Raw genomic sequence first — 15,109 nt, 5'->3', positions numbered from 1 at the left:
GACTTTGCTCAACATTTTTGCTCACTCTGCCACTTAAGGTGTCATCCGGTCAAGAAAATAAGGTGTGTGTCCGAGGCGGGGCAAGTCCTTTGAGGACTCTGGAAGACTGATTATTCTGCAGGCGAAACTTACGCGGACCTTCTTCGGCCGATTTGTCTTTCCTAGAGCCCACGGCGCGCCCGCCTGACTCCGGTCTGCGCACCGCACACCCGGGATTCCCGGGACCCGCGAGGAACGCGGAGAAGCCGCCCTCTCCGCGACCCGCCGGAACCGGCGCGGGGCGGGGGCCGCATCGGCGCGGCGCATGCGCAGACGAAGCCTGGCGCATGCTCCGCAGCGCGGCGGGTCCACGGATGAGGGGAGTCGAGTCTCCTGCGCCCCGCCACCCCCGGCGCAGCTCCTGCTGAGCCGCTCCATCTGAGCCCTGGTTACCAATAAAGTTCGTTTAAAAAAATCATAATCATTCGTAAAAGAGCGAAAGAGGGCGCAAGCCAGCCGGGCGGCCCCGCTGGGGAAACTGGCGCGTCGGGAAGAGGCAGCGGCGGCAGCGGTTGCGCCGCGACCAGGAGGAGCCGGTCGCGCCGGGCGGCGGGGCGGCGGCAGGCGGGGGCCGGTGAGTAGCGGCTCGCGCGCCGGGGCAGCGTCGCTGCGCTCACTCGCCCTCTCCGGGAGTTGAGGGTTCCGCTGGCTCCGCGGGGAAGCACCCGCCTCTCCCCAGCGTCCCGGGATGTGCCTTACCGGGGGCCGTGGGGAGCGGTGTCGGGGGCAGGGGCCTCCAGGCCCGGCCTCCCATCCCGCGGCTCGGACAGCCGAGCGCCTGCCCCCCGCCTCTGAGCGCGGAGCCCGAGTTCCAGCTGGAGGGGGTGGGCCGCAGCCTGCCCGGCGCCCTTCCCCGCGCTCGGGTCTAGGTGTCGGTCCTGTACTTGGCCCGTGGGCGGGAAAGAGCGGGCTGGCGCCCTCGGCCCGGCAGAGCATCCGGGTTTTTGCCCTCCCCCAGCCCCAAATGAGGAAGGGGCGACCCGGGACAGGCGGGATGCTAGCAAGAGTGGTTGGGTGCTCGGGTGAGGTTGGTAGGGAAGAGGGTCTTCGGCTCCAGCCTGGCCTTTAGATTCCCCTTCTCCCTGCAGCGGGGCCCCTCTTTACGCGCGGCCCCACCCTTCCCTAGTTTCTTGCTCAGAGACTGCTAGGGTATGAATGAGCCAGATTGCACTTTTTCATTGACACTGGTTGCCACAGAATTAACTTCACTGGGAGATCCGAGGAGCCATCAGCAGTTCCTTGGAGTAAGAACCTGAGAGCGTGTAAGGGAGTGAGAACTTCACCATCAGGAGCTAGTGAAGTGGCAGAAGGGTCTGAAATCTTCTAGATAACTTCATTGACCCTAAAAAGTTTTTCAGTATTTTTACAAATATAATCATATCTGTACTTAAGTATTAAGGCTGTTATTAAAAAACAACCCCTTTGAACAATGAGTTAACTCATCCTTTCCTTTTCTAATTTAGTAGGCTACATTGGTTAGCAAAATGTTAAAATTTAAGTTTGGAGGGTTTTATATAAAAAGTATTGCTGTCAAAGTTTTTAATTATTGTACTAAGCGTTATGCTTATTTTCTAAGAATAACTTAACTGTTGATATAGTGCCTTAAGTCTATAGAGTAGTGTCTGGGAATCACAAGAGTCAAACTGCCTGTGTTAAAATTTGATTCTACTTTTTGCTTTAAATTGTACTATTTTAAAAATTATCTATGGTAAAATTGACCTTTTTGGGGGCATACAGCTCTGTGGATTTTAGATTCATGTAACCACCACTACAGTCAGGATGTAGAACAGTTCTATCACCCTCAAAAAACTCATGCTACCCCATTCTATCCCACCCCTTACCCCTAACCCCTGACAATTATTGACCTTTTCCAGAATATCATATAAATGGCATCATAACAATAGGTAACATTTTGATACTGGCTTCTTTTCAGTCGGCATAATACCTTTGAGATTCCTCCAAGGTGTTTTATGTATGGATAATCCCCTTCTTTACTGCTGAGTAGTATTTTATTACATAGACGTGCCACAGTTTGTTTATACATCCACCTCCTGAAGGATATTTGGGTTGTTTTCAGTTTTGGGTGATTTTGAATAGAACTGCCATAAATATCATGTACAGGTTTTTGTGTGAAACATGTTTTCATCTCTCCAGGGTATTACTAGGAGTGGAATTTCAGGGTCATTCAGCAAATGTATGTTTAACTTTTTAAAAACTGTCAAACTTTTTCAGAGTGACCATATCATTTTGCATTCCCACCAGCAGTATGTGAGAGTTATAGTTGCTCTACATCCTCCTCAGCATTTTGTATTGTCAGCATTTTATAATTTAGCCATTCTAATATGGTGGTATCTCATTGTGGTCTTAATGTGCCTTTAACTAATGGCCAAAGATGTTGAATATCTTTTCATGTGTTCGTTTGCCATATATATTCTTTTGTGAGGTATCTGGCCAAGTCTTTTGCCATTTTTAAATTGAATTTTTTTTTCCTTCTCTTTTCTCTTTCTTTCTTTTCTCTTCTCTCTCTCTCTTCTCTCTCTTTCTCTCTTTCTCCTTCTTTCTTTTTTTTCTTGTTTCTTTTTATTGCCTGGGCTAGAGTGCAGCCCATTGTAGCTCACTGCAACCTCAAACTCCTGGGCTCAAGTGATCCTCCTGCCTCAGCCTCCTGAGCAGCTGGGACTACAGGTGCATGCCACCATACCCTGCTAATTTTTAATTTTTTGTAGAGATGAGGATCTTACTATGTTGCTCAGGCTGGTTTTGAACTCCTGGCCTCAAGTGATCTTCCCATCTAAGCTTCCCAAATTGCTAGGATTACAGACATAAGCCACTGCACCTGGCCCCTTGAATTGTTTTCTTATGTTGAATTTTGATAGTTCTTTATATGTTCTGTATACAAATTATATGCCAAATACATGTTTCGCAAATATTTCTTCCAGTCTGTATCTTGTCTTTTCATTCTCTTCACAATATCTTTCAGAGAGCAAATATCTTTAATTGATTAAGTCCAGTTTATCAGTTTTTCCTTTTATGGATCTTTTGGTATGTTGTCTAAGAACTCTTTGCCTAACTCCAGGTCAAGAAGATTTCCTCTTTTGAAAAATGTTCTTCTAAAAGTTATACTTTTACATTTAGATATGTGGTACATTTTGAGTTACTTGTATAAGGTGTGAAGTTTAGATGAAGGTTTACTTTTTTGCAGATAGATGTCTAGTTGTTCCATCACCATTTGTTGAAAAGACTGCCTTCATTGGATTTCTTTTTCATCATTGTCAAAAAGCAGTTGGCTGTATTTGTGTGATTCTATTTTGGGCCCTCTGTTCTGTTCCACTGATGTATGTCTTTTTCCTTTTGCCAGTGTCACATTTTCTTGATTAATTTAGTGGTATAGTGTCTTAAAATCAAATAGTAAGATTTCCTCCAATTTTACTCTTTTGCAAAATTGTTTTAGCTATTCTAGTTCCTTTGCCTTTCCATATAAAGTTTAGATTCAACTTGTCTATACAGAAAATCCTGCAATACTTTGATTGGAATTGTACTATACCCATAGATCAATTTGGGAGAATTTCTATTTTACTTTGTTGAGTCTTCCAATCCATGAACGTGATATGTCTTTCCATTTAGGTCTTTGTTTCTCATTTTTTAAAATTTTGGTTGCGAATTGTACATTGTTTATATGTAGAAATACAGTTGCATTTTGTGTATTGCCCTTGTATCTTGTGACTTTACTAAACTCTCCTATTAATTCTAGGGTTGGTTTGTTTGGGTTTTTGCAGGGAGGTTAGGAGGTAGATTCCTTGGGTTTTTCTACAGAGACAATCATGTCATTTGTGCATAGAGACAGTTTTATTTGTGTTTTTCCTAATCTCTAAGCATTTTATTTATTTTTGTTGCTCATTGCACTGGCTAGGACTTTGTGTAGGATGAATAGGAGTAGTCAGCATGGACATCCTTACCTTGTTCCCAGTCTAAGGAGAAAGCAATCAGTCTTTCAGAACTGAGGATGATGTTAAACTGTAGGTTTTATGTGGCCTTCATCATGTTGAAAAAGTACCATTCTATTTTGCCAAGAGTTTTTCTCACAAATGGATATCGAATTTTTTCAAATATTTCCTTTGCATCAGTTGACATTGTGATGTGTTTCTTCTTAAGTCTATTAATATGGTGGATTATTTTGATTGATTTTCAATTATTGAACCAGCCTTGCATTCCCAGAATAAAGTCCACTTGGTTGTGGTGTATTATTATTATTTTAAAATATTGCTGACTTCACTTTACTAATTTTGTTGATGGTTTTGCATCTGTGTTTATGGGGGTTTCCTTTTTTGTACTGTCTTTGTGTGGTTTTGGTATCCATATAATGCTGCTTCATAAAATGAATTGGGAAGTGTTTCCTCCTTGTCTCTATTCTGGAAGAGTTTGTGCACATTGGTGTTAATTCTTTAAATGTTTGCTGAAATTTCCCAGTGAAACCACTTGAGCCTGGAGATTTCTTTTTCAGTTTTAAAGTTAAAAATTCAATTTCTTTAATAGTTATAGGGTTATTCAAATAATCTAGTTCATACTGGGTAAGTTGTGGTAGTTTGTGCTTTTCAAGGAATTGGTTCATTTTGTCTAGGTCATCAAATTTATATGTGTAGAGTTGTTTGTTATATTATCCTTTTGAGTCTGCAGAATCCTTTGGTGTCTTCTATTTTATTAATATTCTTTTTTTTTTTTTTTTTTTTTTTTGAGCCAGAGTGTCACTTTGTTGCCCTGGCTAGAGTGAGTGCCGTGGCGTCAGCCTAGCTCACAGCAACCTCAAACTCCTGGGCTTAAGTGATCCTCCTGCCTCAGCCTCCCGAGTAGCTGGGACTACAGGCATGCGCCACCATGCCCGGCTAATTTTTTCTATATAGATTTTTAGTTACCCAGATAATTTCTTTCTATTTTTAGTAGAGACAGGGTCTCGCTCAGGCTAGTCTCGAACTCCTGACCTCGAGCGATCCACCCGCCTCGGCCTCCCAGAGTGCTAGGATTACAGGCGTGAGCCACTGCGCCTGGCCTATTTTATTAATATTCTTGATATTGGTTAGTTCCACAGGTCTCCGAGGCTCTGCCCTTTATTTCAGCCTGTTTGCGCTGTATTGTTTAGCTTGCGTACTCCGTTGTTCTGTGTTCAAGTTCACTAAGTTTTTTCATCTGTCCCTTCTGCTCTGGAGCCTATCATTGAGTTTTTTATGTTGGTTATTTTAATTTTTGGCTCTAAATTTTCCATTTGGTTCTTCTTTGTATTTTCTGTTTCTTTGATGGGACTTTTTATTTTTTACTTTTGTTTGAAGTGTGTCCATAATTGCTCCTTAACTGCCAGCTAACTATTTTTATTTTTAAAATCCTTGTTAGATAATTCTAACGTCTGTCATCTTGTTGCTGGTGTCTGTTGATTGTCTTTTACATTCAACTTAAGATTTTTCATGGTGCTTAGTGTGCCGAGTGATTTTTGATAGAAATCAGGACATTTTGGTTATTATGTTATGATCTTCTGGATCTCAGTTAAATGTTCTTTTTTAGTTTGCTTCCTCTGACAGTGCTCTAAACAGAGGAAAGGTGGGCACTACCTCCTTACTACCAGGTGTTGGGGGGTAAAACTCCATGTTCCGTATTTGTCTTCTATTGTAACTGAGAGTGGGAGGGGCTCCTCTTACGACTAGGCATGATAGCCCTCCACTAGGCCCCACTAATACCACCCTGGTTGGGAGGAGCGGGGGTACCTTGTTACTCTCTCACCTGTGGTTCCCACTGACACTGCAGGGAATGGGGGGATGGCCTCATTACCACTGAGGGATGGAGAAAGTCCTGGCTTTCTAATGGCTTCTTCTGATACCACCCCAGCAAGGAAGGGGAGGTAAAGAGGGGGAGAGATCACTCTGAACTGCTGGATGAGGTGGAAGTCCAGGCTCCCACGTGGTCTCCAGTGATACCTTGGTGATGATGGAGGGGTCCCTTCCTTACCTCCCAGTGGAGTTGAAACTCCTGGCTCCCCAGTTGGTCTTCTCTGACACCACAGGGCAAGTTCGGGCACATCATTATAATCCTCACAAGGGTGTTTTCTGTCATGCTGCTTGCTAGGTCGCCCCTTTCTTGGTCCTTTCCCTGTCCTTTGGCTCAAGAGAGTAGGGTTTTGTTGGGGCCTTTTTTGTTGGCATTTCCTGGTCACTGGTTTGTCCATAATACAGTATGTGACATATGAGGTAAAAAGAACAGAAGGAAAACAACTCATGGTAGTTGTTCCTTGTGTCCTGTGGTCCCTGGCCACTCTTCCTTCTTTCCATTTTTCAGAGTCTCATGATTTTTATATTATAATGTCCACAATTTTTAGTTACAGTTAGAGGAAAGAATAGGGAAAAGTATGTCTGTTCTATCATTCCAGAAGCAAAAGTCTCTGAAGTATATATTTTTAAAAGTATAAAATGTATTACGTTTTTTGTTGTTGCTTTTGAATTTCAGTCTTCTGGGGTAAAGAATTGTTTAGGTAGAAAAAAGGGATCTGCTTTTTAAGAACTAACCAGTGTAAGTTACAGCTGGATGAGCAAGAGTCAGATTATGTTAAGAGTTTTAGATTTAGGCCGGGCGCAGTGGCTCACAGCTGTAATCTAGCACCCTGGGAGGCCGAGGTGGGAGATTGCTGGAGCTCAGGAGTTCAAGACCAGCCTGAGCAAAAGTGAGACCTCGTTTCTACTAGAAATAGAAAAAATTAGCCAGCCGTGGTGATGTGCGCCTAAAGTCCCAGCTACTCAGGAGGCTGAGGCAGGAGGATCCCTTGAGTCCAGGAGTTTGAGGTTGCTGGGAGTTAGGCTGATGGCACGGCTAGCGACAGAGTGAGACTCTGTCTCAAAAAAAAAAAAAAAAAAATTTAGATTTACCTGTAAGTGTCATGAAGACCACACCTTTCTATAGAGTAGGAAGGTGGTGGTACTTGATGTCCAGGCTGTACCCTAGACCATTTAAATCACATACTCAGAGGACAGAATCCAGGTCCTTTATTTTTTAAAGTTCTCTAGATGATTCCAGTGTGTAGCCAGGATTGAGAGTCACTGGGCTAGGGTAATGGTTCTAACATTTACCTGATTATAGAATCACTTGGCATGTGTGTCCATTCAAGTTCTCCAGGAAGCAAACATCAAGATGGAATTAGAAGTACAAGAGATTTATTGGGGGAAATGGCTGTGATGGATAGAGAGGAAGGCCTTCAGGCTGCAATGCCAGCTTGACACCTGTGAAAGGAGAAAGGAGGTTTGGGTGGAAAGAGCCCCAGCTGGCAGTGCAGCTCTGAGAAGATCTCAACCAGAGATTGATAGGGAGCCCCAGAGCAAAGAGGAGTCCCATGTTGGGCAGAGTTGGCCTGACTCTTGAATTGGCACTGCCTGTTCTGTCTTCACCTTGGACAGAGTGTGGCCTCAGTGGGAGTGGGCAGGGCCACGGATCCTGAAGGTGTGGCAGCTGGAGACTGCCAGCTGGCAGCTCTTGAGGAAAGAGTTAAGCAACACTTCTATGCTTGTTTTAAAAATGAGACTCCACGCCATTCCCCTGAGATTTCTGATTAATTATGTCTGAGTTAGAGACCAGAACCCATACTTTAACAAGTACTCCTAGATAATTTGTCTGATCATTCAAGTTTGTGAAGTATTAGGGACAACTGCTGCGACTCTATTAGGGACAAAGAAAGGAATGTTCTTCACATTTCAGACTTGCTTAGTGTAGTTATTGTATAGATGGATTTTCAGCGAAGGTAGTTAGAATTTAATACCTAAATGGGCAGGAGCCTAACTAGTAATTTTAAAGAGAAAATGACTTTCTGTTCTTTTCAGTCTAAAATGCAAATGGTGCACATTACTTTTATTGTGTGAGTAACTATAACTAATCTGAAACTAAAGCAAGAGTGTGTGGTATAAATTATTTGTACAGGATTTATTGTAACCTGAACACTAAAGCAGTGTAAACAAGAACCCAATGCTGACACATGGTTGTACGTTATTATATAAAACCTTTCTTTGGGGTGCTCTTCTAGGGATATTAATTATTGCCTGTGAGGTTGAAAAGCAGTTTCCACAGATTTTGTATTTTTTGCCCATTTAATAATACACTATGGAGGATTTATTATGTTATATAAAACTACAGGTTACGTATCTCTTATTCAAAATGCTTGAGACCAGAAGAAGTGCCTTCGATTTTGTGTGTTTTTGGATGTTAAAATATTGGTTTATATATAATGAGATACGCGCAAGTATCATGAGGATGGCACCTAAGTCTAAACAGGAAATTCATGTATGTCTCATATATAACTTAGACACATAGCCTGAAGGTAATTTTATACAGTATTTTAAATTTGTGCATGAAAAAATGTTTTGACTGCATTTTGAGTATGACCCCTTACACATAAGGTATGGAATTTTCCACTTGCATCATGTCAGTGCTCAAAAAGTTACAGATTTTGGAGCATTTCAGATTTTGGATTTTGGGATTAAAGATGTTCACCCTGTACTAATTTTTTGAATACTTAACTTTCACTATGCCAAGTGCTTCATATGTGTCATTGATTAACAACCCTGTGAGGTAGATATTATTGCCAGGAAATGGAAGCTTACAGAAGTTAAGCAATAACTTCATTAAGAGCACAGAACTAGTAAGTGGCAGCTTTAAATTAGGCCTCAAGTCAAACGCCGATAGTTTTCATCTCTATGAAAGGGAGAACTTCTAGGCATTTATTGATATGTCAATGTTATGCATTATGCTATTGGTGAGGATTAAAAAATGAATGATACTGTTTCACCTTTCAAAGAATTTACATTATCTAAAAGGGGTGGGGAGAGGCCCTCATTCATGGAAGCATATTCGTGCAATGCAATATGATTATTTCTTGACAAAACAATTACAGTTTATTTTATACAATTTTTGTGTCATGAAAAAATAATTTCATTTTTTTTAACCACAGATTTGAGAGAGAAGATCTAATCACCTGGAATTAGAGTTGGTACGGAAACCATTTCAACTCCAAAAATGTTGGAGGAAGATATGGAAGTGGCCATCAAGATGGTGGTTGTAGGGAATGGAGCAGTTGGGAAATCAAGTATGATTCAGCGATACTGCAAAGGCATTTTTACGAAAGACTACAAGAAAACCATTGGAGTTGATTTTTTGGAGCGACAAATCCAGTATGTACTTGGCCATTTTATCCCTTTGATTTTGATTTGTGAACTGTGTCTAAGACTTTCATTGGAATAATAGTAACTAATTACAGTACAGTCCAAGGTTAGGCAACTAGTGGCACTTGATGGTTGTTTTCAATTATTCATTACCATAAGTATCTTTATCCTTCTGTCTTTTTTTCCCTTTCATCTCTTTTCCCTTCCTCTCTCATTTTTCCTTTTTCTTCTATTCCCCTCTTCCCTTTCCACCTTTTTTTTCCTGACCACTAAACTACCAGGGAACCACTTTTTTTCTTATCTCATATATGGTTTATATTTACTGGTGACACCTTGGGCACTTCTAAACACAAACTGATGTTTGACTCTAATGAGATTTTCGTTTGCTATTTTACTTGGGATGAAAGTTACCCATCTCTTAAAGTTTTCATCTCTTATATTATGGGCTCTTTTTGCTTAGAATGTCTCTTTTTAAAACAAGGCAAGACTGCCTAGAAGTTGTATAGAGTCTGTACAAGACTGTATAGAAGACTGTATAGAGAATTTATAATTTGCTTTTACTCCAAAGAAATAAGAGAAAACAGATTTAGGAGGATTAAGTTCACCTATGAAGAGGAACTCCTACTTTAGGAAATCCAGTTGGAATCTACAACACATCAGAGTAATACTTTTTGTCAATGGTCTTAAGACCTTTTAAGGATTTTTTAAACTGTAGGAGACAAACTACAATGTATTATGGAAATAGGAAACATTAAACATCTGAAGTACTGGTCCAACTTTAACATCAAATATAATTGTGTTCATTGTTTCAAAGATTGTTTCATTTCTAATTTGTATTCTATTACCCTCTTTTTTTGTTTGTTTGTATTTTTTTAGAGACAGGGTCTTACATTCTCTCCAAGGTTGGAGTGCAGTGGTGCCATCCTAGCTCACTGTAACCTTGAATTTCTGGGCTCAAAAGATCCCTTTCCCGAGTAGCTGGGATTACAGGCACGTGCCACCGTGCCTGGCTAATTTTTTTGTTTGTTTCTTTTTTGGTAGAGACGGGTCTCACTGTTACTCAGGCTGGTCTCAAGGCCTCAAATGATCCTCCTGCCTCGGCCTCCCAAATTGCTAGGATTACAGGTGTGAGCCACTGCGCCCAGCCACCCTCTTTTTTTTTTTCAAATACTTCCATATTTACCTGAAACCAAATAACTATTTTAATATTTAGTTGATCCTCATTATTCGTAGATTCTTGCTAAAAGTTATTTGTAGCCCCCAAATCAGTATTTGTAGTGCTTTTGTGGTCTTTTGTGGACATGCACAGAGCAGCAAAATATTAAAGTTGTCCAACATGGACTTTGCCAGCTGAGTTTGTCAAACAAGGTGATACTCTTCCTACTTGCTTCAGCTCTCATACAGTGGACATGTGTCTTGTTTGTGCTCTGTATAGTGCTTTTTTTTGATGATCTTGCTGTTTACAAAGGCCCCCAGTGGTAGTGCTGAAGTGCTGCTGAGTGTTTTTGAGTACAGGAAGGCTGTGATGTACCTTATGGAGAAAATATGTGTGTTAGATACGCTTTGATCAGGCATGAGTTATAGTGCAGTTGGTCATGAGTTCAGTGTTAATGAATTTACAGTATATAGTAATAAGGTGTCTTTAAATAGAAACACAAAACAAGGTTATGTATTGATCAATTGACGAAATGTAACCAGGGATTCTCAGGAACCTGACCCTGTATTTCCCCTAAGAGCAGTGGTTCAGTATTTGCTAATTCAGTGTTCACTGTGACATTATAAAACATAACTATTGTGAATAATGAGAATCAACTGTATGACAAAGGAGAGTAGATTTTAAGTTAAAGGGGAACCAAGCAGGTAAACTGCTTTTTCCCCTTCTTATTCTCGTTCTGTCCTTAAGCACCAGAACCCATTAGGATGGTGTAGGGAGAGGAGAGCAAGCCCTGACCTTTGCCAGTACTGGTCATCCTAGAGCCACCACTACTTGTGACTGTTGTCAAAGGAAAAAAACATGGCAGGTAAATCAAAATCATGTGTAAAGCTACAGCTTAAAAGTACTCAGACTTTTTCAGAGTGAAACTGACAATGCACAGCTGGTCCCCAATTTATGGTGGTTCAGCTTTTGAGTTTCAACTTTACAATGAGTTTATCAGGACATAGCCCCATCTTAAATCAAGGAGCAGCTGGACTTACAATGGTTCAACTTATGATTTTTGACGGGTTTATTGGTATATTACATGCATTTTTGACTTACACTATTTTCAACTTACAATTGATTTATCAGAATATGACCCCCAAATGGGCTTATTGGAACATAACCCTGTTGTAAGGTGAGGAGCATATGTAGTTTTAATACCTTTGGATTTGAAAAATAAAAATATACACAAAGCTATATTACCAAAAATATTTTCCTTTACATATGAAATAAATTTATCTCCTGTTTCAGAGTTAATGATGAAGATGTCAGACTAATGTTATGGGATACTGCAGGTCAAGAGGAATTTGATGCAATTACAAAGGCCTACTATCGAGGTAAAATGCAGGATTTATTTATTTTTTTGTTTGGGCATATTATTTTGGCTAAATAAAGAACTTTATTTTCCTTGTTTCCCATGTAAGAGTTTCTCTCTAAGAATAGTTCAAATGCTTGCAAAGTGTTTTTTAAATACTTTCCCCAGTTCATTATTTTTCTAAAGATCTTGTAGAGTGGCAGGTAACATTTTGTACTGTAGACAGTTTGTGCCTTAAAATTATTTGACTTGTTTAGGCATTCCCAGACCAAATCAGTCAAAAACTGTTAAATGCCTACTCTGATCCCAAGGAAATGACTACATAGAAAGTGGAAATTAACATACGAAAAAGTAAAATGCCTGCAAATAAGATGGCATTTTGTTATGACACATGAAGTCACACAGTGAAACCTTTTCAGCACTATAGGAATTCACAGAAAGCGTGAGATACCTGTGAGAGGAAGGAAGCATGACTATAGAACTGAAGGCTCTACAATGTGAGCTTAAATTCCTTAAGAAAAGCCTAAATTAAACTTTTAAATAGAACTTAAAAGTTTCCTTTTAACATTTTTTAAAAAAATTTAATCCTTTTCTTTTGGAATTTAAAATTTTTATTGTTCCTCTAACTCACTGTCAATGGTAATTGAAATGAAAGGACACGGTAATTGAAAGTTTGATCTAGTACCATGTAACATTATGGCCTATTGATGTCAAGCAAATATTAATTGATAATTCATATTGACAGGCATTTAATACTCTGTATTTCCTAGATGTTGTGGGAAATATAAAGGCACAGTTGACTGATAATCACTGATTATTCCTTCTCTGGCAGCCCTCTTTTCGGAACTTTTCACCTTCTTGTTGTAAGTAAAACTTGATTGTTTCTTAAAGACATGACTTCCCCTGCTGCCTTCTCTGGTGGTGGCCATCTTTTTACCTATATCCCCACCTCCCCACATTCTTGAAGACCTGAAGGGTATTGGACAGAAGGTGTCTTCCAAAACGTTAGCACTTTGGAAGTCCAAGTCTTGAGCCTTCTACCTACTGCTAATCCCCCCTAGTTGCTATGGTTCATGGACTTCTGCCTCCTTCCTGATATCACTGGCATCTGGCTCATTCTTCTCCATAATTGTTCAGATTACTTTTTGGAAATTCAGCCTGTTCCTCATTTCCTTGTTCTCAAGGCCAACAGTCTTTTTTATTACCTGTAAAATCTAAGCCTCTGTGGCCTCCCACTCTCTAACCGCTACTTCCTAATTCCAGCTTGCTAACTTTTAATACCCAGACTCTTAACCTGACCTTGAAACCACTGAGAACTTCTTTTCACCTTACCCTGCCTCTTTTTAAATATGACCTTCCACATGGCTTTACTTCTTTCCTTCCTTAACTTAGATTAATTTTTCTAGTCCTGTAAACATTTGCTTGCAAACACCTTTAAGTCCTAACCTGCACTCTGCATATTACTTGCTCAGCAAAATGCCCAATCCAATTAAACCCAACTGTCTACTAATCTGCATCCATGCACTTGAACCTTATTGAGAATATCAGACAGAAGCATTCTGACTGAACTTTGACATTATGATCACGTAACTTTAATGAGTACTCTGTGCTGCCAGTCACTTTAAATACATTTCTTTACTCAAGTCTTTTTACCATTTTCCAAAAGAGCTATTTTATGTTTTCTCTTGCCCCTTAACCTTCAGGATCCCTTCCTCCTCTCCACTCTCAGTTGATTTCCTTGCTTTGTTCTTCTTTGAGAAAATAGATGCAGTCAAATGAAAACTATTTTATTCTTCCCACTATCAAATTACTTCCTTGGTTAAAACTCTTAAGTAACTTTCTCTTGTTTGAGGAGGAAGGTCAGGCACTTTAGCATCATATGTGCAGGACGTTGCGATTGTGTTTCTTCTTGTATATCTAGCCTCATCTATTGATTCCTCACGTGCACTTTACCCTTGAGAAATCTCCAAATTCTTTCTTGTCTTTTTTTAAAATTTATCATTTAGGGAGAGGATCTTGCTCTGTCACTCAGGCTGGAGTGAAGTGGCACAATAGCTCACTGCAGCGTTGAAAGTCCAAGTCATGGGTTCAAGCAATACTGTCTCAGCCTCCCAAGTAGCTGGGACTACAGGCACATGCCACCATGTTGGGCTCATTTTATTTTTTTAGAGATGGGGTCTCAGTATGTTGGCCATGCTCTCGGTATGTTGCCCAGGCTGGTCTCAAACTCCCAGCCTCAAGCAATCTTCCTGGCTCAGCCTCCCCAAAATGCTAAGATTATAGGTATGAGCCACCATACCCTGCCTGTTGTATACTTCTTATTATAGGTTAGTACTTTTAAGATCTCCTCAAATCATACCATTTTCCTTTAATATGTATGCAAAAACCATTTTCTGCCAGAAACTAAAAAGAGAGCCCATAATTATTAGTATTTACATCTTAATTTACTATGGGTGATATTTAAATTACTGTGTTTCTTGAACTAAAAGGCTTTAAATAGCTTTGGTTTCTCTATAGTTAACATTTTAAAGTGGCCTTAAGCTTATAAATAGATGTCTGTTAAAAGCTTATCTTAATAATGTAATTTTTTTTAGCCAACTATATTAAAATGGCAAAGAGGGTGGGATACTGAGGTCTTTGGAATTTCAGCTTCTTCTTTTTCTAAATTGCAAAAATAAACATTTATCATAATACAATTTGAATTAAGGAAGAAAAGTAGCAATTATACATAAATTTGAAAAATGATATATTGAACATTCTTCTGTATTTTCCTTTGGGGTTCTATCAGAATGCTTTTGGTTGCTGACAACAGAAAAGTAATTTCAAACTGGTTTAAACTACAAAGAAAGTTTATTGATTTCATAGACAAGTCTGGAAGTAGCATAGATTTTACTTGTGGTTTGTTCAGGCTGTAACCTTACTGATTCTCCTGGCCTTGCCTCCTCCCTCTGTGGAGTACCTGCTCATGCTGGTTTTCCTCTTGGTTGCAAGATTGCTGCCAGGAGCAATGAAAGCCACATGCTGCGTTTACATCCTTGGGGAGAGAGGATTACTTTCCACAACAATGAAGTCCTGAGCTTTTCTCTGATTAGACTACCCTTGACTTGATTGCAGTAGTCAGAGGGATGTGATTAATTGGCTGGAATCATGTAACCCCCACCCCCACAGAGGATAGGTTTAGTCCACCTAAACCATATGGCTACTATACAGTGGGGGAGAGGTGTTTTTAAGAAGAGATGCCACCTAGGCAATCAGATAATATCTGCTACTAGTAGAGTCAGGTAATATGTAAATAAATAGAAATAAAGATCAGGAAAAGAAGTTAAGGGCTAGAAAGAATGAGTTAAGATACAAATTTAGTGATAGAAACACTAT

General features: G+C 40.1%; 1 protein-coding gene across 2 annotated transcripts in view; it reads left to right on the top strand.

Moving 5' to 3' along the window:
• Positions 1–349: 349 nt before the first annotated feature.
• The window catches only part of RAB23 (RAB23, member RAS oncogene family), a 34,914-nt gene continuing 20,154 nt past the window's right edge, over positions 350–15,109 (top strand). Inside the window, exons 1-3 of one of the 2 annotated variants that reach the window (XM_045543793.1) lie at positions 350–613; positions 9,011–9,230; positions 11,671–11,756. In XM_045543793.1, the coding sequence (XP_045399749.1) occupies positions 9,076–9,230; positions 11,671–11,756 (241 nt within the window). In that variant the 5' untranslated portion in view covers positions 350–613; positions 9,011–9,075. The remainder of the gene's footprint in view (positions 614–9,010; positions 9,231–11,670; positions 11,757–15,109) is intronic. The other variant, XM_045543794.1, reaches the window with a different exon arrangement.

The sequence above is a fragment of the Lemur catta genome, chromosome 2 (genome assembly GCF_020740605.2).
Source record: "Lemur catta isolate mLemCat1 chromosome 2, mLemCat1.pri, whole genome shotgun sequence".
Classification (NCBI taxonomy): Eukaryota; Metazoa; Chordata; class Mammalia; order Primates; family Lemuridae; genus Lemur; species Lemur catta.
This window is presented reverse-complemented; position numbering and strand designations above follow the sequence as displayed.